Below are 26,184 nucleotides of genomic sequence, written 5' to 3' on the forward strand. Positions count from 1 at the left end.
CTAACAAGTGCCATTGTGTGGTTGTGTTTTTAAGTATGAATAAATTCAGGCACAAACACGTTCAAATAATTGTAGTCAAATGAGAATTGTGATATATTGATGGTAAGATATATAAAAATCTTTGATTTAAAGTGTATAATCTATGAACTACAAGTAATGACTATGGAAGAAATTCATGAAAGTTATTTGTAACCAATCGACACGCTTTCTACAAGATGTATTGAAGGATGATTCTTTTTTGTGTTTATGTTCAATTAAAATAAAATAAAAATTCTTATTAAAGAAAAAGAAAAAGAAACAACAACAATACACAGAGGACTGCAACTACCCAATGATTTTAACCCTAACTTTAAAACTGTGTTTTTCAATCTGTATTAAGAAGAATCCTTTAGATATATTGGAACTTGATTAAGATCGATGAGAAACTAAGTACAAAAATAAAAGGTCACTTCAGCTGAGTGAATTTTCTAACACAAGATCTTTATTCTCTACCTGTTTTTAAACTAACTGGTTCTCCACTTTGAAAAACTATAAACACCTCTGATCTAAGAAAGCTTATAGGGCTTCAATTCAGAAAATATTCATTTTTGAAGATGATTTTTGGATGCTGGCAGTAATTTGCAGCACATAGGCTTCCATTTTTTTAAATAGATTAAAATATTAATTAAGAAGGTTTTAAATGTTGGAAAGCCTAGTGTGCATCAAGAAAGGTCTTGCAGCCTAAAAAAAGGTATAAAGGAGATAACACTTGGCAGCAATTAAAATTAAGATAATAAAAGTGGAATATATCTGATTTTTGCAGACACATGTTTTCACAAAGATAAAGTACATCTGATTCTTATTCAGTAGAATTATTTTCAGTGCAATTCTATAAACTTAATTCAGAAGTAAATCCTGCAAAGTTCAAAGATTATTACCTCAGTATAAGCAAATTTAGGATTTCAGCATCTGAAATGTGCACATATTACAATACTGGGGTTATCTAAATAAAAGGACTCAATTGTGTTAATAAAATAAAATCATTTATTTTGAACAATGTATTCATAAAAATTGTTAAAATAACCTGGCCAGCTATTTCAAATTTTTACTCTCACCCTTCTATGTAGGCAAATCCTGTTATCAAAGTTATACCATAATTAGCTTTGAATTCTTGGAATCTGCTGCCATCTGTTATCCGACTCAGAATCTGTAAAATATTGTTATAGAAATGAAAAATCAGCATGAAGTCACTTTTCTTCAATAAAAATAATACTGGCTCATTTTCATTTTTTTTGATAAGAAAATCAAATCAAATACATAATTACTTATAACTTTTTAATTTGATGCTTATGCATCAAATGTATACTTAGAATTTAATTTTATTTTCAGTCCTGACTATCCTTCTTTTAATTAATTAAATCACCTCAATAGAATATCTACACTTAATGTAGAGTCCTCTTTGAGGGATATGGGTGTTTTAAAAATCTTGAAAAATTAATTAACTAAAATATAATTGCCAGTAATGATAATGGCACTAGTCTGTTACATCAAAATTAATAGAAATTCTAATAAGTCCCTAAACACTTTTTTTAAAGTATAACATCGCTGGAATCTTAGCCAGTTTTTTGAGATATATACTATAGCTATCACTGAAAAGTAAATTTATATGTGAAAATATAGGTTTCCATTTCATATATGAAATAGACTCTGATTCACAAAAAGTATACTATAATAAATTTGTTAAGATTTTAAAATGCTCTCGCTATTGTTATTATTTTCAGCAATAAAATACCTTCCATAAATGATCTAAGCAGGTTAAGGATCTTAAGACTTCTGTTTTAATCACTGATTTAGATGCCCAAATAGGTTGCTCAGTCTTTCTATATCAGAACGATGTAAATCAATTTAACTGTGTTCAGACCTGCAACTGGATGCTTACCAATTTTATATGTAATGTGTAACTATAATCTTGTGGTGCAAGTCCTAGGAGGTCATCATCATCATACAAGGGATTATCAAATTCTAGAATCTCTTCTATAGGAATTACATAATTCAGTGTTGAAATAGCATTTTTAATATATTCAAATGCTTCTTTTTCAGAAGTTGCAAAATGATCAACACAGCCACTGACCCTAAAAGAGAGATTTCCTTTATATGTAACCAGTATAAAATATACAACATTCGGGCTAAACCGTTAAAATATTAGTATTAATAATGAAAGCATGAAAAATGAAGATCTATTTTAAGTCACAGCTAGAATCATAAAAATATTAAATATTACTTTTCATTATGCTACTTCAAAATGCACATTTGAAAATATTACCAGTATATAAAAGCTTATATGAAATATAGTAATTTGAATAGATATGCCTATTTTCGAGGCAACTTGCCAGTCACTCTTCCTAAATCAAATGGCTTCTCATGTATGACTTAGTTATGGGCAATACAGCATACAAATAAGGTGATGGAACAATCTGAATTTGAAACAAAATGTGATTTGGCTTGCATTTAAGTAGCTATTACTTAAGTGCTTATAGCACCTTAAAAGCAGCTCCATCTTTTATCCAGCTCCATCAGCGATCTCCACTGGTGACGTATTATTATGGGGAAAATGTATTTGGTTACAGGCATTCTCAACAGACAAAGGGAATATGCCAATGTATCCTACAAATCACATTTTGCATCTATATTGTTGCAGAAATACTATTACATTATTACAGCATTCACAAAAGTTAGATTTTTTTTCAAAGCAAGTAATGGGACTGAGGCATTTATGCATTTGAATCAAATTAATTCTGTATTGGCAAAGCTTAGTTTGGATTTTTAAGAAGTTCTTCATTCTCATGATGTGTTCATTTACATGAATGGAAGCAGTTAAGAAAGGGAGGGGAAAAGGTAATGGATGATGTTGGGAATATTGGAAATAATTGGGGATGGGGTGATTTTATTATATTATACTATATTAATTTATTTGATTCATTTTTATTAGTTTTATTGTTTTATGGTTTATATTCTGTAAGCCACCTTGAGTCGACATGGGTGAATAGGTGGCAATATAAATTAAATAAACAAACAAACAAGACGGTATAACATGCCAGGCTGGAAATCTGTTCCTTTCTATAGTACTGAGACCATCATAATAAAGTACAGAAGCTCAAAGCAGTAAATCCCTTGAAGAGGCAATGGAAGGAGGGAAGAACAAGTTGGAAAGATAATGATAGGTTGCCCAATAGTCAGGCTATGTAGAGCAGTGTAAAGAGGAAAATGTGGGCTAACTTTACCTTCTCCGCCTGCAGAGCTGTCAATATTATTTGTGTCAAAACGTGGAATGAGAACCACCAATACATCCTGGCTTTGTTTCTGCACTACTATGGCTGATCTAAAGTGGTTTAGCATATCACTCACTGAGGCACTTTTTTTTCACATTAGACAAAATGATGCAGGGTATGTTATGTAGGGGCCATCTAATGGGACCAAGAAGGGCCTTCTCTGGGGTGACTCAATCTCTCTTTCTCTCTCTCTCTCTCTCTCTCTCTCTCTCTCTCTCTCTCTCCCTCCCTCCCTCCCTCCCTCCCTCCCTCCCTCTCTCCTTCCCTCTCCCTCCCTCCCTCCCTCCCTCTCTCTCTCTCTCTCACACACACACACGTCATCCATGTGGAGATAGCAATAGCAATAGTACTTAGACATATGCTGCTTCAGATTGCTTTACAGCCCTTTCTAAATGGTTTACAGAGTCAGCCCCCAACAATCTGGGTCCTCATTTTACTAACCTCAGAAGGAATGGAAGGCTGAGTCAACCTTCAGCTGGTGAGAATCAAACTGCCAAATTGCAGGCAGCCAGCAGTCAGCACAAATATCCTGCAGTACTGCATTCTAACCACTGCACCACCACAGCTCATAAGATTGGCTCCTACCTTGATTTTCTTTCAAAAAGCCCTGAAGACAGGAGGATATGGAGCCCATTGAGTGGTTTTTTAAAATTGTTTTCATGGGCGGGGCTATCCACTGGGTTTTGTATCTGGGGTTTTAGTTCTGTTAAGTAGCTTAGGGTCACCAGAATTACCAGAGTTGAGAGACCATATCATTATATTACCATTTTGTACACACCCTTATTCATGCTATTTTGTTAATTCTCCTCTGGACATATTCGAGTTTGGCAATTTCTTTTTACACTGGCTTTGAAATATGCTTTTCAATACCGGTAGTTTGAGTATATTTCAGGCAAACCTTCATTATAGAAAATTACCTATGACTGAATATACAATTCAATCAGTATTAAGAGCTGAGAAACTAATGTTTACTTAGCATGCATACTGGCTCCTCCTAATTCCTCAGGATTAGTATCTTCTCCTGTGGCTGCTTTAACTAAAGGGGGACCACCGAGAAACACTGTCCCAATTTTATCTACAATGGATGTTTCTTCTGACATCACAGGAGTATAAGCACCTCCAGCAGTACAAGAGCCACATACAATTGACACCTAGAAGACACAAGATAGCTGTGTAAGAAAAAAATGAATGAAATTAAATTTAATTTTCTAAGTACCCTGTTTTCCCGAAAATAAGACCTCCCCAGATAAAAAGTTCAATCAGGTTTTTGAGTGCATGTGCTAAAATAAGCCCTCCCCCCAAAATAAGCCCTCCCTGAAAATATTGCAACACAGCAGCAGCCATGAGGTGACCACGCTCACCGCTTCCTGCTGCTCAAAAATAATAAGACCTCCCCCAAAATAAGGCCAAGCGTTTATTTTGGGGGGGTCAAAATAAAATAAGACCCTGTCTTATTTTCGGGGAAACACGGTAAGTTCAAAAGGCATGCTGTCTTTGTAACATATTCTGGAGAAGCAGCATTTAGTGATTTCAGAAAACCCCATAGTACAAGAATAAAGATTTTTATTTTAGGATACAGAACCAAAATTCCCTTCTAAATTTTACACTACAGCAAAAATAGCTAACATATAAACAGTATATTAACAAAAAAAGCATGTAACTCTGGTAATGATGGGAAATCTGTACTTGGTTTGATCTAATACCCCAAATCACACACAGACTATTGGAATTTTGAAATGACTTGTGTTTTTCTGAATTGCATATGAACCACTTACTATGCCCCAATAATTCATTACAGAGAACAAGATAAAGAAGCTAATATAAATGTTTAATACCTTCATTAAATCATTAACCAGAGAGCTATCTACAGAACGTTTTCTCAATCATAATAGAATTCCAGCATATGAAAAACAATAGCTCCTACATGTCCCTTCTGAAATTAAGTGCTATGCTCAACAGTTGTTTATTTTTCTGCTTATTACTTAATTTTGCTGAAAATACATTTTGAAATGTACTGTCCAGTATAATATTATACCTGAGGGATTTTCAGTGCAGACATTACAGCCTGATTATAGAACATTCGGCCTCCATGGAATTGGTCAGCAAACAGCTCAGCCTAACAATTCAGAGGCAGAAAAGTGCAAAGGAAAATAAGCGTCAGCTTGTTTAAATTTAAAGCCTATACATATCATAATTTTGCATTTTAACAAAAGTCATATTACATTTGTATATATTTCCTTCACCCAGATTTAGAAAAGCAATATTATATCAAGTATCCTTGACTTGCAACCATTCTTTAGTGACCATTCAAAGTTAGAATGGCACTGAAAAACGTGACTTATGACTGCTTTTCATATTTATGACCACTGCAGCATGTCTGTGTTCAACATGATTAAAATTTGGGTGCTTGGCAACTGTCATGTATTTCTGATGGTTGCAGTGTCCCTGAGTCATGTGATCACCTTTTGCAACCTTATGACAAGCAAAATTAACAAGGAAGCCAGATTCATTTAACAACCATGCTATTAATATGTGCAGTGATTCACTTAACAACTGTGATAAGAAAAGTTACAAAATGTGGCAGAATTCGCTTAAGAGCTGTCTTGCTTAGCAACAGAAATTTTGGGCTCAATTGTTGTCCTAAGTTAAGGACTACCTGTACAGTGTTAGATTTTCAAGATTTTATTTGTTCTTTTTTCATGAAGCAACTGAATAAAACTAAAGTTTTCTTATGTAATGCCAACATTTACAAATCCTAAGTCTGGCTAGAGGAAAATGCCTTTAAAATGCCAATAAAAAGTTTGCGAATACACACACACACTCACACGCACATATATATATGTATATATATATATACATATATATAAATAAATATCTTTTATTTTATTACAGTACAGTACTTTCAATATATAGAGCCTTAGTGGTTAAAGTGGTTAGAGAGCAGTACTGTAGGGTACTTCTGCTGACTGCCAGCTACCTGCAATTTGGCAATTCAAATCCTACCAGGCTCAAGGTTGACTCAGCCTTCCATCCTTCTGAGGTAGGTAAAATGAGGACCCAAATTATTGGGGGCAATATGCTGACTCCGTAATGGAGTGAGCTCCTGTTACTTGTCCCAGCTTCTGCCAACCTAGCAGTTCAAAAGCAAGTAAAAATGCAAGTAGAAAAATAGGACCTCTTTGGCGGGAAGATAACATGTTCCGTGCACCTTTAGCATTTAGTCATGCCGGCCATATGACCATGCAGACGTCTTTGGACAGTGCTGGCTCTTTGCCTTAGAAACAGATGAGCACCACCCCCTAAAGTGGCAACGACTAGCACATATGTGCAAGGGGAGCCTTTACCTTTACCTTACTTTCAATATATTTACATAGTGTTATATTTTATCAGTGGAGTTTTGTTTGTCTTTTTTTTAAGCAATTAGAATCTCTTACATTAACCCTTTAGAGAACAAAAATAAAGTTATGTGGTAAAAACGTCTCCATTAATTTGCTTGTTTCCAAACTAAAGCAAAAGGATCAGATGCTACCACAAAATAAATACAGAGTGTGCCTCTCTATGCAATTAAATAAAAATAATTTATAAGGCATTGCGTTGGGAGCCCAATCTATTTTATAATACTGGTAAAGATTTTGAGGGTATAACCCCTCTCTCTCAAGAAAAAAGCAATGGAAAGGAAAATGTTTACAACTAATTGTTGTAGAAAATCTCCATTCAATTTTCAGTTCTTATAAGACTGCACGCAATATCAAAAACACTCCTGTCTGCTGTTGGCAAAAATGTAACATGTAATATTTGTACTGAATGTTGTGACTCTCTCTGGAAAACAATATTTGCCTTACAGCGAGGCATAACTCTTCTGTATACACACATACTCACATATGCAAATAAAAGCATGCATCATGAAGCTATGAGAAATCTGCGATTACTGCAATAACAATACTGTACTTCATTTTGTATTTATAATTTGAATCATGTACAACATTCAAGCAAATTCCATTATACAATGGCAATTTCTGTGCCTAAGCAATGTGGTTGTAAAGTGTAATATTCCATGACCACATTGCTTAGTGACAGCAATCTCTCCAGTCCCCACCGTCAGCCCTGTCCCAGCTTTGGCGCTTAGGAACAAAAGACATTCAACTCCATTTGTAGCAAAAGATATACTTTTACTAAAGCCAAGTGGTTACAATGTAAGTATAGCCGGGACTGAATAGTCCTTTGTAAACCCGGTGATTTTTTTTCCTTCTCCCAGGCCCTCCACCCCGTGGTCATCTTAATGGCCAATGTTAATGTCCAATGGTATTCAAATTGTTAATGTCTAATAGTATTCAAACTAGGTGTTTTGGTAACAGTTCTCAGATTTGGTACCTCTGGTGCATGTTTGCATTCCATTCTCATGCCTGGGTCCTTGGGTCTTTCAACTGCCGTCTGGTTGGCACTTTTGCACTTCTGACTCTTGTCATCCCCTCTCCCTATATTTTCCCCATTCTCCCTCCCTTTTTTTATGGCGGGAGGCCATCAAAGTGAAGCAAGGGTGAAGCTGTGATTACAGATCTGACACCCCCATTGCTAATGTTAAGTAAGGATTGTGGGTCATCAAGTAAGCACCTCCTTGTAACTTCCTGCCAACGTCCGACAACCAAAGTTAGTGGGGAAACCAGAAAGAAACTGGAAGTCCCAGGTGGTTTGCAAGCAGGCTGGCAGACAGATAAGCGGCTTCTGCTAGGGAATATGGGGATATGCAGGGGCTGAGAAGGTTATAGCACAAGCAGGATAGGACTGGGCATGGCTGCCAGGTGGGAGAGTGTGGGCCAGGTTGCACAAATGGTGGGGAGGTGGATTGCGAATGTGGTGGGGCTTAGGTTGGTTGCAACTATGTGGAAAAGGTACAGGAGTGGCAAAAGAGACACACCGTGATTACAGTGGGGCTTGGGATGGTTATTGCCAGTGGGAGAGGGTGCACAAATGGTGATGGTATGTGTGATTGCAGCAAGACTCAGAGAGGCTGTATGGGTTTCAGGGAGGCAGAGCACAGATGGGATGGGAATGGGGTGACCACTGCCAGGTGGGAGGTGGTGCATGAGGAAGACTTACCCAAGCACATCATCACCTTCCCTGTGAGCTTCCTCATTTATTTTGCTTGTGAGAAGCCAGCATGGAAAGTCACTAATTGTTATCCCATGATGAGGAATATAACATGCTGTTTTCTCACATTCTGACAGGCAGGCAGGCAGGCAGGCACATAATGTATATTTGATTGGCTCTTGTGATTTGAGTTTGTATTCTAATAATATATTCTTGGACCCAGGAAGGAAAACTAACCACACCAGAAGCTGAAAAGAATATTTTTAAAGTAGATTACAAAAACGTAATATAAGGTTTGTGTATTTGTGAATAAGCCAAAAAAATTAGGTGTCAAAATACATCTTTAAAATTGGGTGTGGCTTATCCATGGATAGGCTTGTTCAGAAGTACGTAAGACATTTTTAAACTACAGGTAGTACTTGATTTAAATGACCAGTAACTTAGTGATTGTTCAAAATTACAATAGATTCTCCAAAAGGTAGTTGTGGCCTGGTTCTGAAATTCTCAAAGCCAGGGTCCATCACCCCTGTCTCATGGTGACCAGCCTGCATTTACAATCATTTGTAACATCCTGCAGTCACGAGACAACAATTTACATTTTGCCAAAACCTAGAATTTACTTCCAACTTTATCACATGGGGAAAATTACACCGACATGGAGAAGTTCCAGATTACTGATTTATTATTAAAGCATGTGCACAGGAATCTTCTCAGACTAACAGTTAGCACCTGATTAGAATAAGGGTCAACATCATTCAAGGGAATTGGATTTAGTTCATTTGTAGCTATCAGTATGTAACAATTCTAAACTGATGCTTCTTTTAACTCCTTCCCCTGGCTCTGCTAGTCTTCCTATAGGCTTTTGATACAAAAATTCCATAATGAACAAAGAGTTCCCTTAATGACCACAGCATTCACTTAATGACTGCTGCATAAAAAGACAGTAAAATTGGACAATCACATATGTGAAAACAATAAAGAAAAAAGACATCATACGAAACCAACATGGTTCCACAAAAAACTCTATGGCAAATTGAGGAACAAATATTAAAAAATGGAAAGAGGGCCACATAACTAAAACAGAATACCAGCAAATAGCCTGAATCTGCAAGGAAATAGTCAGGAAATCTAAGGCTCAAATTGAGTTAATACTGAGAATTAATGCTATATACTGTATATATAGCATTAATCCGTATATTTGTTTTTGTAGATTTTCACGGGTGTAGGTATGCTGGTCTTGTTGCATTTGGGTCTTTTCCAATGGAAGACAATCTCAATCTTACACGGGAAAAGACCCGAACACTACAAAACCAGCATCATACACACACACACACACACACACACACACACACACACACACACAGAGTATATAATGAAGAGGTTTCTTTCAATATATAAGAAACAAGAAGAAAGTCAAGGAAATGACTTGAGATCAATACCTTGGAAAATCTTGGAAAAAATAACCAAGTAGATCTGTGAGCACTTAGAAATACACAAAATGATTTCTATAAGCTAGCATGGATTTGTTAAAAACAGATCATACCAGACAAACTTTATTACATTCTTGATATTCATGACTAAATTAGAGAACCAGTGAAATACTGTGGATATAGTATATTTGGACTTCAGTAAAGTATTTTGACAAAGTAGACCATAGCCTATCTATGAAGAAACATATGAAGAATGGCTGCAGGATTTGTATTTGGCTAGTCTAAAGGAAAGAAGAATTAGGGGTGATAATTCCATGATAGCAGTATTCCAGTACTTGAGGGGCAAAGTACTGGACAAAGAAGAGTGGGTCATATTATTCACCAAAGCACCAGAGGCCAGGACAAGAAACAATAGTTGGAAACTAATCAAAGAGAGAAGCAACCTGGAATTAAGGAGAAACGTCCTAACAGTGAGGATAATTAACCAGTGGAACAGCTTGCCTTCAGAAATCATGGGTGCTTCATCACTGGATGTTTTAAGAAGAGTCTAGACAGTCACTTATCTGAAATAGTATAGGTTCTCCTGTTTGAGCAGGGGGCTGGACTAGTAGACCTTCACAGTCCCTTCCAGCTCATTCCATTCATAATAACACAGAACAATGTGGACAGTACCATCACCAGACGGATTCGCAATTTGCTAGCAAACCACATCTAGCATGTAATTCTCAACGGAACACTTCACCATCTTCATAAGTGATTTAGACAAGAAGGGGAAGTCATCAAATATGCAGATGACCCCAAGCTGGGGATAGTTGGAAAATAGACTCAAGATTCAGAAGGCTCTTGACAAACTTGCTCATTGAATCCTATCCAAGAGGAAGTAAGTCAGTGGTGAGAAAAGTAAGGTCTTGCACTTAGGCGAGAAAAATACAATTGATAGGTACAGAATAGGAGTTATCTGGATCAACAATATTAACTATAAGAGAGATCTAAGTGGACTAGTGAACCCACACTTAATTATGAACCAGCAATGTATTGCAGTTGCCAAAAAAGCCAATGCAGTCCTTGACTGCACCAAAAGAGGGATAGCATCAAGTGATAATATTGCTTTATATTGCATTAGTGAGATCATACTTGGAATCTTGAGGACAATTCTGGTCACTACAATAAAAAAAGATGGTAAGACTCTAGAAAGTATGCAGAGAAGAACAATAAAGTTGAAAAAGGGTCCAGAGGCTAAATTGTATGATGAATGATTGAGGGAGCTGCGCACGTCTATTGAAGAGAAAGATTAGGGGGGTCTTGAAAACTGTCTTCCAGTACTTGAGGGGCTGTTACAAAAGGAGACTTATTCATTCTTCAAAATACTGAAGGTCAAGACAAAACGTAATGGGTAGAAGCTTGTTAAAAAGAGATCCAACCTAAAAGTAAGGAAAAATTTTCTGACAGTGAGAAAGATTAATCAATGGAATAGATTCCATTGTAGGTGCTCTATGACTGAAAGTTTTCAAAAATAAACTGGATAATCATTTGGCTGGGATGGTATAAGGTCTCCTGTTTCAAGGAGGTGGTTGGACTAGAAGACCTTCTTGTCTCTTCCAGCCCTATAATATTTGTTCTATAGTCCACTTTACAATTGCTAAGATCTATGACTGTAACCGGCAGCCTCCATTACAGTCATAAGTCAAAGACTACCTGTACACCTATCCGTCCTATAAGCCTTATATGCCTTTGCAGTATTATATATAATAATATAGCATTATATTATAACTTATTTGTTATATTATTGTTTTACCTGAAGTGGCAGGAATGCTCCCCCACTGTCTACTATGTAGACAACTGGAAGTTTATTTTTAATTGCTATTTCTTGACATCTTAGCATTTTCTTCAAGGTAACAGGATAAACGGTTCCACCTTTTATTAATGAATCATTTGCTAGGAAAGAACACCAGATTCCAGATATTTTTCCAATTCCTTCAACAAGAGTGAAAAGAATTATCATGAGAGAAACATTAGCAAGCTTTCTACAAATGTAAATAGTTTATAATTGTATACAACTTTAAGGCATAGTACAAAATATTCCAGATAGTTTGTGATAACTTTTGTAACTGACCTATCAAGGAGATACCTTGAGTTTCAATATTTGCTACATCACTATGATGATAGGGTTGAAATATATGGAACAAAACAGAGACAAAACAAATAACTCTTTTTCAAAATCTCCAAATATATTAAAACCAAATTATCAAAGCATCTTGAAAACTCAGTTTGTACCCCAATTTTATTTTGCTTTCCCTTCAGTTCAGCTTTCACCTTTGTCTTAAATATAATTACATCTATCAACTTGAACTATTTAATTCATTAATAATTTGGTTTCCAACTGCTCAGTCTATAATTTATATTTATTTCTGAATTAATTGATACAATTTTGGAGTTGCTTTTCATTTTAAATTTCCAATATTTATTCATTAATTTATTCCAGGTTATTATATTTATATGTATGTTCAATCTACTTGCTGCTCGTATTGTTACAATGTGACTACCAGATGTTCAGCAGTTAGCGGGTTAACTTGCTGCTGTTGTTGAGAGCAAGCCCAATTCCTACCACTGGTTGAGCTTTGGACATACAGATGTTGCTGTCATTTATAGGTAAACCTTGATTTATAACCTTTCATTTAGCAACCATTCAAAATTGCAATGGCACTGAAAAGAGTGACTGATAATAGGTCCTCACTCTTATGACCATTATGACATCCCCACAGTCACATATTCAAAATATGGGTGTTTGGCAACCAACATGTATTTACAATGGTTGCAATATCCAGGGTCATGTAATCCCCTTCCCAGTTCACTTCTGATAAGGAAAGTCAATGGCGGAAACTGGATTTGCTTAATGATCACATAACTCAGTTAACTACAGGGATTCAATTTTAAAAAGTAGTAAAAAAGATAATAAAATCAGGCACTACTCATTTAACAATTGCCTTGCTTTGCAACAGAAATTCTGGTCCCAGTTGTGGTTGTAAATCAAGGACTACTTCAGTGGTGGGATACGACCAGTGTGCCCCAGAACGGGCATACCTGTGCCTGCTGGGAGCACCAAGTACCATTCCAGTACGGTACTCTGTAGGGCCCATCCACCTGCTCTCCTTACTGCTATTTGAGCCGATCGGGGTTTTTGCACACGGAGCGTACAGCACCTGCGCAATGCTCTGCTGAGCAGCTGGAGCGTTGCGGGCGGTAAGTAGGCATGCACGCACTGCGCACGTGCTGCGTGCATTCACGTGGTGGACTCCGGGCCCCGTTGCAGCGTACTGGTTGCAATGGGATCCGGAACCCACCACTGGACTACTTGTACATTGAATTTCCCCTTACCCTGAGAGTGGGCAACTTTGGAAACTTTGCAACCTGTGGGCTTCAATTCCCAGAATTCCTGAGCCAGCCATGCCTTATACAAAACTTACCAGTGATACATCCTCCAGCAGGCACATCACCATATGGCATATTAAGCCCTGCAAGAGGAGAAAGCTCAAGAAAAGATTCATCATCAAGAAGCAATTTTAAGCGTTCGTGAACAAGCAATTTCTTTTTCCTCTGTGTATGAATCAATATTGCACTTTTTGTTCTGCTTTTGCTGATCTTCTCAGACAACTCTGAATATCTAATATGAAAAAGAAATAGTCAAGAGATCAGAAATGTTTCCCAAATCTCCTTATCAATGTTCTCATAGATCCCAAACAGCTGTATGTATATTATTTTGCTATCATATGAGTATGGATAGGGAAATAATGAGATTGTATATAGTTAGAAGGAAATTCCACAAAGTTACTAGTTACAAGTATTTTTATTATTTGGTATGTAAAGAAAAATAAACTTACATGAGAGTCTTGTAGAAATAATAAATAAGCTTGCATTAGCATGCTTGATTGTTCACGGTAGGCCAAAATTCTCAGCAAGACTGGCTGCTTCCTGACATATACTGTAAGTATGCCATTCTTGACTTAGATGTGATTACCAGTATGTATGATCTGTTCTATTATAAAGTCACTAAGGAATATTTTGCCATGGTAGGGAATATCCCAGATCTTAAAAGAAATTTTAAATTACTCCATTCTCTGATTCTTGGATTTTTGCTTTTTCAAAAAGATTCTCTGGAAATTATTAAGCTGTAATAATTTATTAAAAGTTACGCCTTTGTCTTCATGTTACTCTTTCAGCTCTTGTTAATGATTTCTCTGCTTTTATCTGTGGAACATGATTAACTGATGTAAACAGCCATTCATTTAGTGGGATTTTACAAAATATTGAGTAATTGCAATATAAATATCTTACATTCAAATTAAAATGTGAGGCAACCTTTCAATAATCTGGAAGAGGCATTATTTGTATTTATTAAAAATATCTAGTGTTGATTACTTTCTTAGCTTTGTATAGGTGCTAGAAAGAGAGCTGCTGAGCATTTATTTGCCTCTGAAGGAAGACATTTAAGGAGGAGAAATTAACTTACATTTATAAATAGCAACAGAAGGCCCTTTCTGTAATATCTTTATAAGAATAGAATGTGTTTTAACCCTTCATAATATTGATACTTATGATCCTATACACTATTTAAAGATGTAGTGATCCTTTATATTTGCCTGTTAAGTAACTCTTCATTCCAAATACTTTTTTTAATAAAGTTTTTTTATTTTTTGTTCTCTTTTGTTCTCTCTATTCACATAATTATTATTCCTTTTTTTACATTCATAATTCTAATACATTTGTCATTCCATTTATAGAATTGTAATATTCCATTCAGGTTGTTTTGTTTACCATCCCTCGCCTATTTTGACACCTCCCTCTTCTCCTTTCCTTTTCTCCTTCCCTCCCTTCTCTACTTCCTTCCTTCCTCCTTTCCCTTCCTTCTTCACTTACCTCTCCCCTCCTCCTCTCTTCCTCTTCCTACCCTCTCTCCTTCTCCCTTCCATCTTCCTCTCCTCCTCTCTATCTTCCTTCCCCCCTCTTCCTCTCATCTCCTCTCCTCTCTTCCTTTCTCTCCCTCCCTCCCTTCTCTACTTTCTTTGTTCCTCCTCTCCTTTCCCTTCCTTCTTCCCTTATCTCTCCCCTACTTCTCTCTACCTCTTCCCCTTCTTACCCTCTCTCCTTCTCACCTTCCGCCTTCCATCTTCCTCTCCTCACCTTCTCTCTTCCTTCCCTCCTTTTCCTCTCATGTCTTGTCTTCCTCTCTTTCTTTCTTTTTCTATTGTTGCAGGTGTCTCTTCCAGCTCTTAATTTCTATTTTCTTGGGGTGGTATTTCCGCAAACCCAAAAATCTTTGTATGTCATTTCTTGTTTAAAAAAAAAGAATATTTTTCTTTTTTAGTCAGACAAAGACAGACTATAACATAACAGACATAACACATAGAATCTTCTTCAATCACATACAGCATGTCGTTTGGTTGTAAAGTTTTTGTGCATCACTTCCATAGTCCTCACTTTCAAATGTATGTAAAATCACAAATTATCAACTCATTTCAAACAAATTCTCATATCATCAATCCAGTATATTATATAGAAATTATTATAATTATTAAACATTCATTTGACTATAAATTGCTTTTACATCCTTTTGTATGAAATGTCCTAAGTTTGAAGTAAAACTATATAATAGCATTCCATTAAATCCTCCTAAAATCATCCAATAACATTTCATCTTTCTAACATATTCTAAATAAAAAATGATTATACTTAATAATAAATACTTTTAAATCTCCTCTCATAGTCCTCATTTGCAGTTTGTATAAAATTTCATATCCTCAATCTAGTACCTATATATGTATTATTATCATTATTACTCATTTATATGGCTATATATAATACTCTGAATTTAACTAAGTTTGACTTAATTTTTATTGTAAACTTTCATTACATCTTTCCAGTAGCAGTGCAGTTTTATATCTTGTGTCATTTGTGGAATTAATATTCCGGTTGTTTTCTTAGTAGATCTTTTATGGACTTCTTTTCGCAGCTAGTTGCTCATTGTATATCTTATGAGCACTCGAAACCCTCCATCTGTTCCTTTCATCAACTTATCTTTGGTTATCACCAATGTTTCAGTCAAGATTTTTCTCCTTACTTCCATCAAATTTTCTCTTTTTTCTTCTTCTGTACTTTGAGGTCTGATGTAAAGTTCCAGCCCACCTATCTCCCCTTTCCATACTCCACTCTTACTATTTCCAACCACGCTCAGTATGCTGTCAATATCAACAATTTTCGTATCTCTTTGTTCCTTTTTTCCTTCAATTTTTGGAACTCTGTCCTCAACTTTCTTCCTTTGATAAATGTCTTCAATTTTTCCCTCTCTTTTTGCTGTTCTTTGTTTTTCATCATCCATTCTCATCTCAATTTTCTCTGCAATTACTAATATTTTATGAATTTTAAACATAATCCTTTGCAATATTAATGTTTCTTTTTCATGTTGTGCCATCCTTCCAACTTATAAACACTGCCACTATAGCATTCAACGCTTTTATTGTATTCCAAACAAATTCATTATAGTCTTTCAGGTCAAAGCTTTATCTTCACTGCAGTCCAGCTACTAATAGAAACTCCAAACAAGCACCTATGTAAACAATCCGTGCTCTTTCCACTATCACTCTCAATAAACAAACTGAAAGGCTTTGAAGTGTAACACCGATGATCAAAGAGAAGAAAGAAAAAACAATGTTTCCAAGCCTCCAGCCTTAAAGTGGCAGTGTTACTTTTTTCTCTCTGCTGTTACAGCCCTCTTTAAATAGCAGACTTACGGAGAAAAATTATTAATAAAAAAAACAATCCAATCAAACTTTATAAAAAAACCAAAAAAAGAAATTTTCAATCCACAAGTATATATAGAAAAAATAAAGAAGAAAAAGTAGAAGAAGAAAAACTAAGCCTTCCAATTTAAAAAAATAGGAAACATTTTCAGAACTTCCATTCGTAAAAAGAGAAATTAAAAAAAGGATAACACACTTAGTCTAATGTAGCTTAATTTCGCTGCTTGTTTTCGTTTGTCTTCAATTTTAATTTAGTTTTAATATTCTTTGGGTAGTCTCTTTTCTAATAATAAAATTTCCTCACCAATCCGACACACTTTCTCTTCCGTTTTCTTTCCGTTCCGGAGCTGTCCCAACTTCAGCAGCTTCAGGGCTGGGTTTCTGTCATCAGAAAAAAGAGCTTCTCCTGGATCAACCAGGGACTTTGCACTGTCCCTGAGATCAGCAGGATGTACTCTTCTCTATCACTGTCTCGTCGGGATGGTTTAGGTCCAAAAGGACCGTCCAGTGGCAGAAATATCAACTGTGATCTTGGAGCTCCATGATCGCACATGGTATCGTCGTGATGTCATCTCCCCCTTCATTCCAAATACTTTGAATCAGATTATTGATTTTAAATATTACAACTTGGTACTATATTCTTGGTGATGTTTTTGAGATGACAATACAATTTCTGCCATTTTACATCCAAAAATGATCCTAAAAATGTACATAACCTATGGTTAAAGAATAAATACATTTGTATCTTTATCCATCCATCTTCCATCCTTAATAAACAATGGAAACCTTTTGAATACAGTGTATGTGAGATGCATGTGGAGACATCTCTTCTCAATGATTTCTGCTCACCCCACCATATTGGACAGAATCAGCATGCACTGGGTTTTATTGGTGAAGGAGTATCTGGGCCCAGGGGACTAATGGACTTCTGATGTATATGCAATTGTATCTCTTACATTGTTTGTTTTTGATTGTGATTAAGGATTTTCTTTATCTAGACTGCCCGTAGTATCTTTTGTAGAGTGCTGCTATAAATAGGCTAAATAATATAAATGTTTAAAAAAATACATTATTGATTATATTTAACTTTGATTATGTGCTGACCAGTTAAATGAATCTGCAATCTCAGCTAAAGCATACAAAATTACTTCCGATACTAATATATATATAATGCATATTGTTTGTTATTATTACATTTTTTAAACTCCTGTTTGCTGCCCAAAATTGCAGTTGTGAGATGAGCAGTATATAAAGCAATACAGTAAATAAATGCATATACAAATATATTACTTCAAACTGATGATGAAGTGAAAGATAAAAGTGGTAGGAATATTGCAAACAAGAGAATTACCTTTGAATACATGTTTCGCTGTTCTTCATATTTCCCTCAAATATATGTCTACAGAATGATGGGATTTCACCTTCCAATACTGGAAAACTTCTCATATCCTGACACTTATTTTTTAGGTTAAAAATCACAGGTGTAGAATGCATCATGTTATGTGGAACTTTATTGATCGATTTTATTGTAGACTTGCAATTCAGCAAGTTCCATATTTGTTGTTTGCCCATGTCAATTTTCTGCCATTGCCTCTTGGTGTTTAGAATAATCTGAAGTAGGATATAAACAGAGAGCACTGTGAATTCCTGGAGAGTGGAATAAAGTGAATACAGTTCTAGATCATTCTGGATTGATAAAACAACAAAACATTTATTAACAGGGGGAAACCCATAATTACAAAATCACATAATCTAATAGAAATCTTTCTCCAATTTTATGGTCTCCAAATAGGTTGAGCTATACCACCACAATTTTTCATGTTATTTGACCAATAACTTTACAAGTTATGATTTCCTGTAATTGAGGTTTATTCTCCATTTGGAGTATATAACATTGGGGAACATTGTGCTTATCTATAACTACATTTGGTCAACCATTTAATTCAGTATCACATGAAATTATGTGAAACTGTTTTAATAAAGTACATACCTCTTGCCATTTTCAATCCATTTCAATAAATAAGATATCATCTAATAGGAAAAGAACACTCCTAAACCTAGTGATCTTTACGGAATATTCTGTTATCTATTAAAGTTGATGGCATCCAAATCCTTCCAAAAGCAAAATTGCAAAAAGCAATAAGAAAAAAGCTTCTCCAGTTAGACCTACCAGTAGTATTTTTTTTATATCAAACATAATATTGCTTCTAGTGATACCTGTAAATTAATTCTAAATAACCAGAAATTCAAAAATTAGCATCATTCAATTAAATTATGCTATTTTTATATTAGGAAATCAAATGCTTCTCTTAATAAATCATGTATAATTCATATACAGATAGTTCTCAACTTACAACCCCAATTGAGCCCCAAATGTCCATTGCTAAGCAAGACAGTTAAGTGAATTTTGCCCCATTGTATGACCTTTGTTGCCCCAGTTGTTAAGTGAATCACTGCAGTTGTTAAGGTAGCAATGTAGCTGTTAAGTGAATCTTACTTCCCCATTGACTCAGGAAGCTCAAACTGCCCAAGGAGCTGCTGATACAACTCTACAGAGTAATTATTGAGTCTGTCATCTGCACCTCTATAACTGTCTGATTTGCTTCGGCAACCCAACAAGACAGACACAGATTTCAGAGAACAATTAGAACTGCTGAAAAAACAATTACTATCAATCTGCCTTCCATTGAAGACCTGTACACCACACGAGTCAAAAAGAAGGCTGTGAAAATATTTACAGACCCCTCACATCCTGGACCTAAATTGTTTCAACTCCTACTGTGTTTCCCCAAAAATACGACATGTCCTGATAATAAGACCATGCCACATTTTTCTGATGGGCAAAAATATAAGCCCTCCTCCGCAAATAAGCCCCCTGGACAACCCCGCACCTCCGGCTTGGCAGAGCGCCACTCACCAACCTAGTAATGTCCTGAAAGTGCCAAACCGCGGGAACCGGGGGGAGGCAAAAGTGATCGCATTGCTTGGCGCCTTTAGAATACTGCTAGGTTGGGGTTGTCGGGAGGCTGCTCTCTTGCGAGCGGGCTCCCGAGAACCGGACACAGCCTCATGGGCGAAAGACTGTATTGCGCTGTCACAGCAGTGTAGCACAACAGCCATGAAGCGACCATGCTCATGAGCAGCCACCCGGCAAATCCCCTTTCCAGCCAGGCACACTCACTGATCTAGAGGTATCGCCAAGCCGTGTGAGCACCTGTTCGCCACCGCCCAGCTCCCGCGGCTTGGCGCCTTCAAAATGCCAGTGAATGGCGCTCTGCACAGCTGGAGAGGGGGGTTGTGTGAGCGGCTGTTCTGCTCCCGCTCCCGCACCTCCCAGCCTCACGATGCCCTGGCCCAGCTCTCCCTGCAGAGCCAGGGCACCTCCGCTGCCGCCGCCACCATTATCCCAGCATAGCTTTTTCCAAACCAAGTCTTCCAGCAGTGGCCGCTCTGGGCGTACGCTCTATGGTTGTACGCTCTGCCGGCAGCTGGCCCACAACATAGAGTGTACGCTTAGAGTGACCACTGCTGGAAGACTCAGTTTGGAAGTCCCCATAAAGCCATGTTGGGATGGCGGCGGCGGCGGCGGCTTCAGCAGAGGTGCCCTGGCTCTGCAGGGAGGAAAGAAGAAAGTAGAGAAGGGAGAGAGGAAGAGAAAGGAAGAGAGGAGAGGAAATGAGAGGAAGCGAAAGGAAGGAAGATAGAGAGGAGGAGAGGAAGATGGAAGGGAGAAAGAGAGAGAGAGGAGGAGAGAGGGTAGGAAGGGGAAGAGGAAGAGAGGAGGAGGGGAGAGGTAAGGGAAGAAGGAAGGGAAAGGAGGAAGGAAGGAAGTAGAGAAGGGAGAGAGGGAGAAAAGGAAAGGAGAAGAAGGTGGTGTCAAAACAGGCGAGGGATGGTAAACAAAGCATGCAAAGCATGGAATATTATAATTCTATAAATGGAATGACAAATGTATAAGATCCATGAATGTAAAAAAAGAATAATAAGTATGTGGATGTATACCTATAATTGCATATAGAGAACAAAAAATAATAAATATATTTTTAAAAAAGAACAGTTTTTCCCCGAACATCATCACTCTGCTAAACAAATAATTCCCTCAACACTGTCAAACTATTCACTAAGTTTGCATTGCCATGTTTCCCCGAAAATAAGACAAAAAAAAATCCTTTTAACCTATGGACTAAAATTCTCCTCCTTCATTACTGTGGATGTTTTTCTAACTCATTGGATTATATATAAAGGTTAATAAATAGAACTAAGTTAGGTACAGTTAAGTCTTGAATATTAGGGGAGAAATGTTATGATACAGGATATAGTTAAATAAAGGAGGGATAATGATAATAACGTATATACAGGTATGGGTACAACATAAGGAAATTGGATGTAAATTGTAAACAGTGATTTGGAAAGAAGGATTAGAAAACTTTGTTATTAAATATTATGGATGTTTAGCTAGAATAGTACATAAGGATTCAGTGTTATTGGAGGATTTTAGAAATAGTAAATGAAATGCCAGTATATGGTTATGTATTAAATCTTGGTATATTTTATGATGAAGGACGTTTAAACAATTATAGTCAAATGAAAATGGAGGTATGATGATGGTAACATGTGTAAATATCTGAGTTAAAATGCTTGAATTAATATGAATGTTTGTTGACTGTGGAAGAGATGCACGTAAGCTTTTTTGTAACCAACTGATACACTTTCTACAGTATGTAAAGAAGTATGTGTTGTTTTGAAAATAAAAAAAACTTTTATAAAAAAACTTCAGTATTATTTGAAAACAGTTACTAATAAGTTATTTTTAGTAACTATTTTCTAATAATACTCAAGCTTTAGTGTCCAATTCCAGGGATTTTTCAGAATTGGGCATAGCTCTTCTAGATGAAAATGAAGAATTTCCCAAACATTTTAAAGCCTGAACAAGTTCAGACATGAGTAGATAGTCTTGCAGATAATAAGAGTGCAAACATTTGGTGGTTCATAACTACCAGTTGGAATCATATGTAAAATAAAGGTAGAAATCAGCTTCTAGGGTGGGTTTTTTTTTTGCAAAAGTCCACTGACCTTCCCAACCCCTTTTTGAAAACAGTTCTGAACAGAACGTTTTGCAATAGTAATTGAGATATAGTCACAGCATAAAATGCATTTGATACATATATCCTTCCCTTAGTTGTGCAAATGCACTTCGACTGCGCCCAAAACCTGAATATCCAAATCCACACACCTGACTATTGGAAGGTTTCAAATCTTCCTTTGCTAGGTTCGATTTTCCCGCCGGGAGCGTAAAAAATAATTTGAGCGGAACAGCTGCATGGAAGCCAGGTATTTTATTTTTCAGGAAGGAGGTACAAGCAGCAAGGTACAAGCAGCAATGACATCGTTCCTGGGCTAGCTACTCAACTGGGATTGACTCGATATTTTATACTCTTTTTACCTTTTGAAGTCTGATACTAATGATTCTGGCTTTTGCGTGATTCCTGTGTTAATGGTTTCATTCCTGCTTTGCTCTTTGATTGGCAAGGAGGTGTTTGCTAGTTTGTGTTTGTAATTTTAACTTTATTTGCCCCAAGTATGTTTCCCAAAACTGATACTATCTTTATAACCTGTCTTCAGCACCTTTTTTTCTTCCTTCCTTGTCATTCTGGCCTCTCTTTAGCACCTTTTGCTTCCCGCTTGTCACCTAGCCCGATCTCCTCTTGTATCCGCATTTCCTGTTTTGTTTTCCTCCACTATATTGGAATATTAATTATTTTGGTCTCCCTTCTTGGGCTATCTGTTTCTATGGGGGCTTTAGATTATTATCTATTCCAATGTTTCCTGTTTTTCCTAAAAAGCTTCTAGTGGTACCTTTGTTTCTGAATTTAGGATTTTATCCCTTTTTTTTTCTTTTAGTAGTGGTAATTTCGTCCCATTTCCTTCCTACAATCCCCCATTTTTTTAGTTCTTAGTGATTGTCTTTATTGTGTGTTTCCTCTAATTGGATGTCTGAATATACTTGGTATTCATGGTCAATTTGAACCATCATCAGAGCTGCCTGTTTCCCTGGGATATTTGCTTGAGGGGCAGGCCTACAGGCTCTTATGCAACTAAGGCAGAGAGGTATGAATTGACAGAGACAACACAGGAGAGCTCCTAGGACACAAATAGCAACTATGGTTGCTATGAGGACTTTGAACCAATGAAAATCTGGTAGCCATGAGAAGAGCCAGGAAAAATCGAAGAATGATTGTTCATGGCCAATATTTTGGGCCAGCTCTTTCAGATGGTGGATGTCCCTCTCTACGAGTCCAGAAGTTCGGTCAATTTCAAAGCAACACATACCCTTGAATGCTTCGCAGCCATAGTTATGTTTCAATAATAGAAAATCTATTGCTGCCCTATTCTCCGGGGTGGCTTCTCTGACCTCTCTCAGTTCTCTGTTGAGGGCATCCAGGGCATGGGAGGTCAAATTTAAACTTTTGGCTAGGATACATGCTAGGCTATTCAAATTCCTGGAATTCCGTACTGCCAGCCCTGGCACTCCCACTAGCGATACTGCCAATGAAACATATTCAGCTTTTGTGAGTAGGGAGACTTTGGAGTCACAACCTGGGTCTAAAGTGTGAAAAGCTCTTCTGTGTCACCTCTGTAAGGAGGGCATAAGCATTGTCAATCTCCCTAAGGTACAGGGACCTCCTGTGGCATTTGCAGGGAGATATGAAAAGGCTTTTAAACCACATAAGAAGAACCATCCTGGTGGAAGCCTCAGGTAACTGTGAGAAAATGGGATAATTTCTGTGTGATTGCATTGTAGATCTGTATTGCTTAAGTTGATGCATTCTGTGACTTTTGCTGGCCTACACCCTGTGAGATTAAAGCACTGGTCAGAAGCAGTAATTGCAGCAATGTGTAGTGTGTACATAGTGCGGTCCTTAGTGTCTGAAGAATAACCCCAGTTGAAAATGCTTTTGTAGGAATCAGGAAGGTCGAGGTCTCTAAGTGTAGTGTGGTTGAGGATACCCTGTGGTCTAGATGCTACTCCCATTAAACATGTGGTTAGAATATCCTTGACTGATTTTCCTCCTGCTAAGCAAAAGTTGGTGGTGTTGAGTATTTCCTTTGCTAAATATTCCCATATGTTTCCTTTCTCTGGGATAAGGTTTGGCTCTAAGAATGCTGTTACCTGTGTTACAACTAGTACAGATAATAATATACGATATAAGCTACACAGTGTGTAAAGTAGGAGACTCGGTATAGCCTTGAGGCAAGCGTGTCCACGAATATTGTTGATCCTCCCAAGTAAAGGCAAAAAGATATTGGGATGCCTGGTCTACTCTATTACTGAAAAAAATGTAGCAGAAGCTGGTACTTCAGTTATTATAGTTGCTGGATTTGGCACTATGGGGGCACGTGGGATCACATGGGAGTTAATGAAGCAGAGGTCATGTATAAGACGGAAGATAGGGTTACCTTCACTATCTACCTTTGCCTTTTTTACTGGAAAGATGGGGGTGTTGCAAGGAGATGTGCATTTTCTGAGGACCCCTTGTTCTAAGTATGCTTTTATTAGTTTTCTTATAGGTTGGACTGCCTCAGCTGAAATTTTATATTGTGGCACACATGCGGGTGGTCCCTTTCTTACTTGAATTGTGACTGGTGTTGCCCCTTTTAATAGTCCTACCTCTGTGCTATCCCATCCCCATAGAAAAGATAGTAATGTTCTGAGATCCTCGTGTAATTGGTTAGCATTTACCACTGTTAACAGTAGGCGTTTGGCTGGGATATCGAGGGTTAATCCAGCTTTGTGGCAAGTGATCTTGGCCCCTAATTTGCATAGCACGTCCCTTCCCAGAAGGGAAAGAGGAGACTGGGGGCATATAGTAAATGAATGATTCAGAGAAAAAGGACCAATTTCCACTCTCATGTCCTTGGTATGTGCCACGGGAATGACTGTCCCTCCTACCCCCATTATATTGTCCTTTGCCCCTGGTGTTACTGCACCTTTAAAGGGGAGGTTTGTAATAAGTGAGGCTGTTGCCCCTGTGTCAATTAGACATTGATATGGTCTTCCTTCTATTAAGATTTGGAGCATGGGTTCGCCTTCTGGGCCATTCTTTAAGGGAATGGCAAGACCACTGAAGGTGGCTTTAAAATCTATATCCTCCTGATCTAGTCACTGCTGTTGAGAATTGTTTTCCCTCTGTGATTCCCAGTATGACCTCCTTAAATCCTCCCTATCTTGGTAACGGTAGAAATCATTTCTTGGAAAGGGGGGTTGAGGGCGGGTGTCCTGATGATCATTCCATGGGTGTTGTTGCCTACAATTTCGGCTGATGTGTCCCTCATTCCCGCATTTGTGGCAATGTCTACACACACGGGGGGTTGATTCTCCCTTTCACAACGCTGGCATCTTCTCATGTAAGAGAAGGGCTGGCAGTCTATCTGCCCCCTATGATTTATGGCTGCAAAAGCTTGCAGATCTTCTGTCTTTCAATTCTCCTTTTTCTATCTTTTTCCTTCTCTTTAAGTTTTTCTCTTTGATCATAAACAAAGTTGGCTATTCTTCATAATTCTGATATTTCTAAAGCTGACCAGTTTGAGACAATCTGCTGGGAATGATCACGGATGTCGCCAGCTGATTGATCAACAAAAGCAGAGGCCAGGATCTTTTGATCTTTGGGGCAGCTGAGATCTAAATGAGCATACGTTACTGCTGCTTCAGAAAGGCGGACCCAATACGCATCTGGGTTCTCTGTCTCTCTCTGTGTTATCCTTTGGAACTCTGACCAATTCAAAGGTTTTTTTTCCTATTTCATCCAAGGCTTCCAAGAGGTTTTCCTTTGCTCTAGTGTATGCTTCCCAATGGTTTGCATCATTATAATCCCAATTAGGACGTTCTAATGGCCAGGCAACTCGTGCAGGATTTCTGTGTCCTGGGACAGGTAGGATTGGCCGTTTGGCTATATCCTCTGTTTTTTCAAACAGTTTAAGTTGCTCATCTTTTGTTAAAAAGACTTGCAATAGTTGGGTCATATCTCCCCAGGAAGGATTATGGCTATCTATTATGGTTTTTAGCATCTGGATTACTGTTTGGGGATCAGACCTAAAGGTTGGGGTGTCCCGTTTCCAAATCACCAGGTCAGCTGGTGAGAATGGTGTATGAGTTACCACATATTCGAGCTCACCTCTTGCTCTTCCTGGAACTGGTTTTTTTAATAAGGGAGCTATGATTTTAATGAGTTTCTTGTCTTCCCCAGAGGAAGAGTTCCCTGTGCTATCCAGTTCCTTTCTCTCTGTTGGATCTTTAGATCGGGATAGTTCAGCCCAGCAGTACCAGTATGGTATTTGGCTGGGCTTGATTTTAGATCTAAGTGCTTTTATGGTTTGAAAGTTAAGAGTACCATTTTCTGGCCAAATTTGTTTCCCTGTTTCATCTTTCAGCAAAGCCCATTCCCTGCATGTGTTTTTTGCGTTCTTCTTTTTCATACCAGCTAGGACTGGCATTTGCCGTTCGTCCCAGGCTTCTAATAACTCTCCCAGGGGGGTTCCATTCAGGACCTTCGAACTACCGCTTCC

General features: G+C 37.4%; 1 protein-coding gene across 3 annotated transcripts in view; it reads right to left on the reverse strand.

The window, feature by feature from the left end:
• Positions 1 to 26,184, reverse strand: part of LOC309390002 (methylcrotonoyl-CoA carboxylase beta chain, mitochondrial-like) — a 45,574-nt gene that overhangs the window by 14,428 nt on the left and 4,962 nt on the right. For all 3 annotated transcript variants that reach the window (XM_081949028.1, XM_081949029.1, XM_081949027.1), the window contains exons 2-8: positions 17,972 to 18,231; positions 13,291 to 13,487; positions 11,622 to 11,800; positions 5,344 to 5,424; positions 4,281 to 4,459; positions 1,919 to 2,111; positions 1,095 to 1,186 (exon numbers count right to left, since the gene is read on the reverse strand). In XM_081949028.1, the coding sequence (XP_081805154.1) occupies positions 1,095 to 1,186; positions 1,919 to 2,111; positions 4,281 to 4,459; positions 5,344 to 5,424; positions 11,622 to 11,800; positions 13,291 to 13,487; positions 17,972 to 18,231 (1,181 nt within the window). The remainder of the gene's footprint in view (positions 1 to 1,094; positions 1,187 to 1,918; positions 2,112 to 4,280; positions 4,460 to 5,343; positions 5,425 to 11,621; positions 11,801 to 13,290; positions 13,488 to 17,971; positions 18,232 to 26,184) is intronic.

Source organism: Natrix helvetica, assembly GCF_964273705.1.
Source record: "Natrix helvetica genome assembly, chromosome: 3".
Lineage (NCBI taxonomy): Eukaryota > Metazoa > Chordata > Lepidosauria > Squamata > Natricidae > Natrix > Natrix helvetica.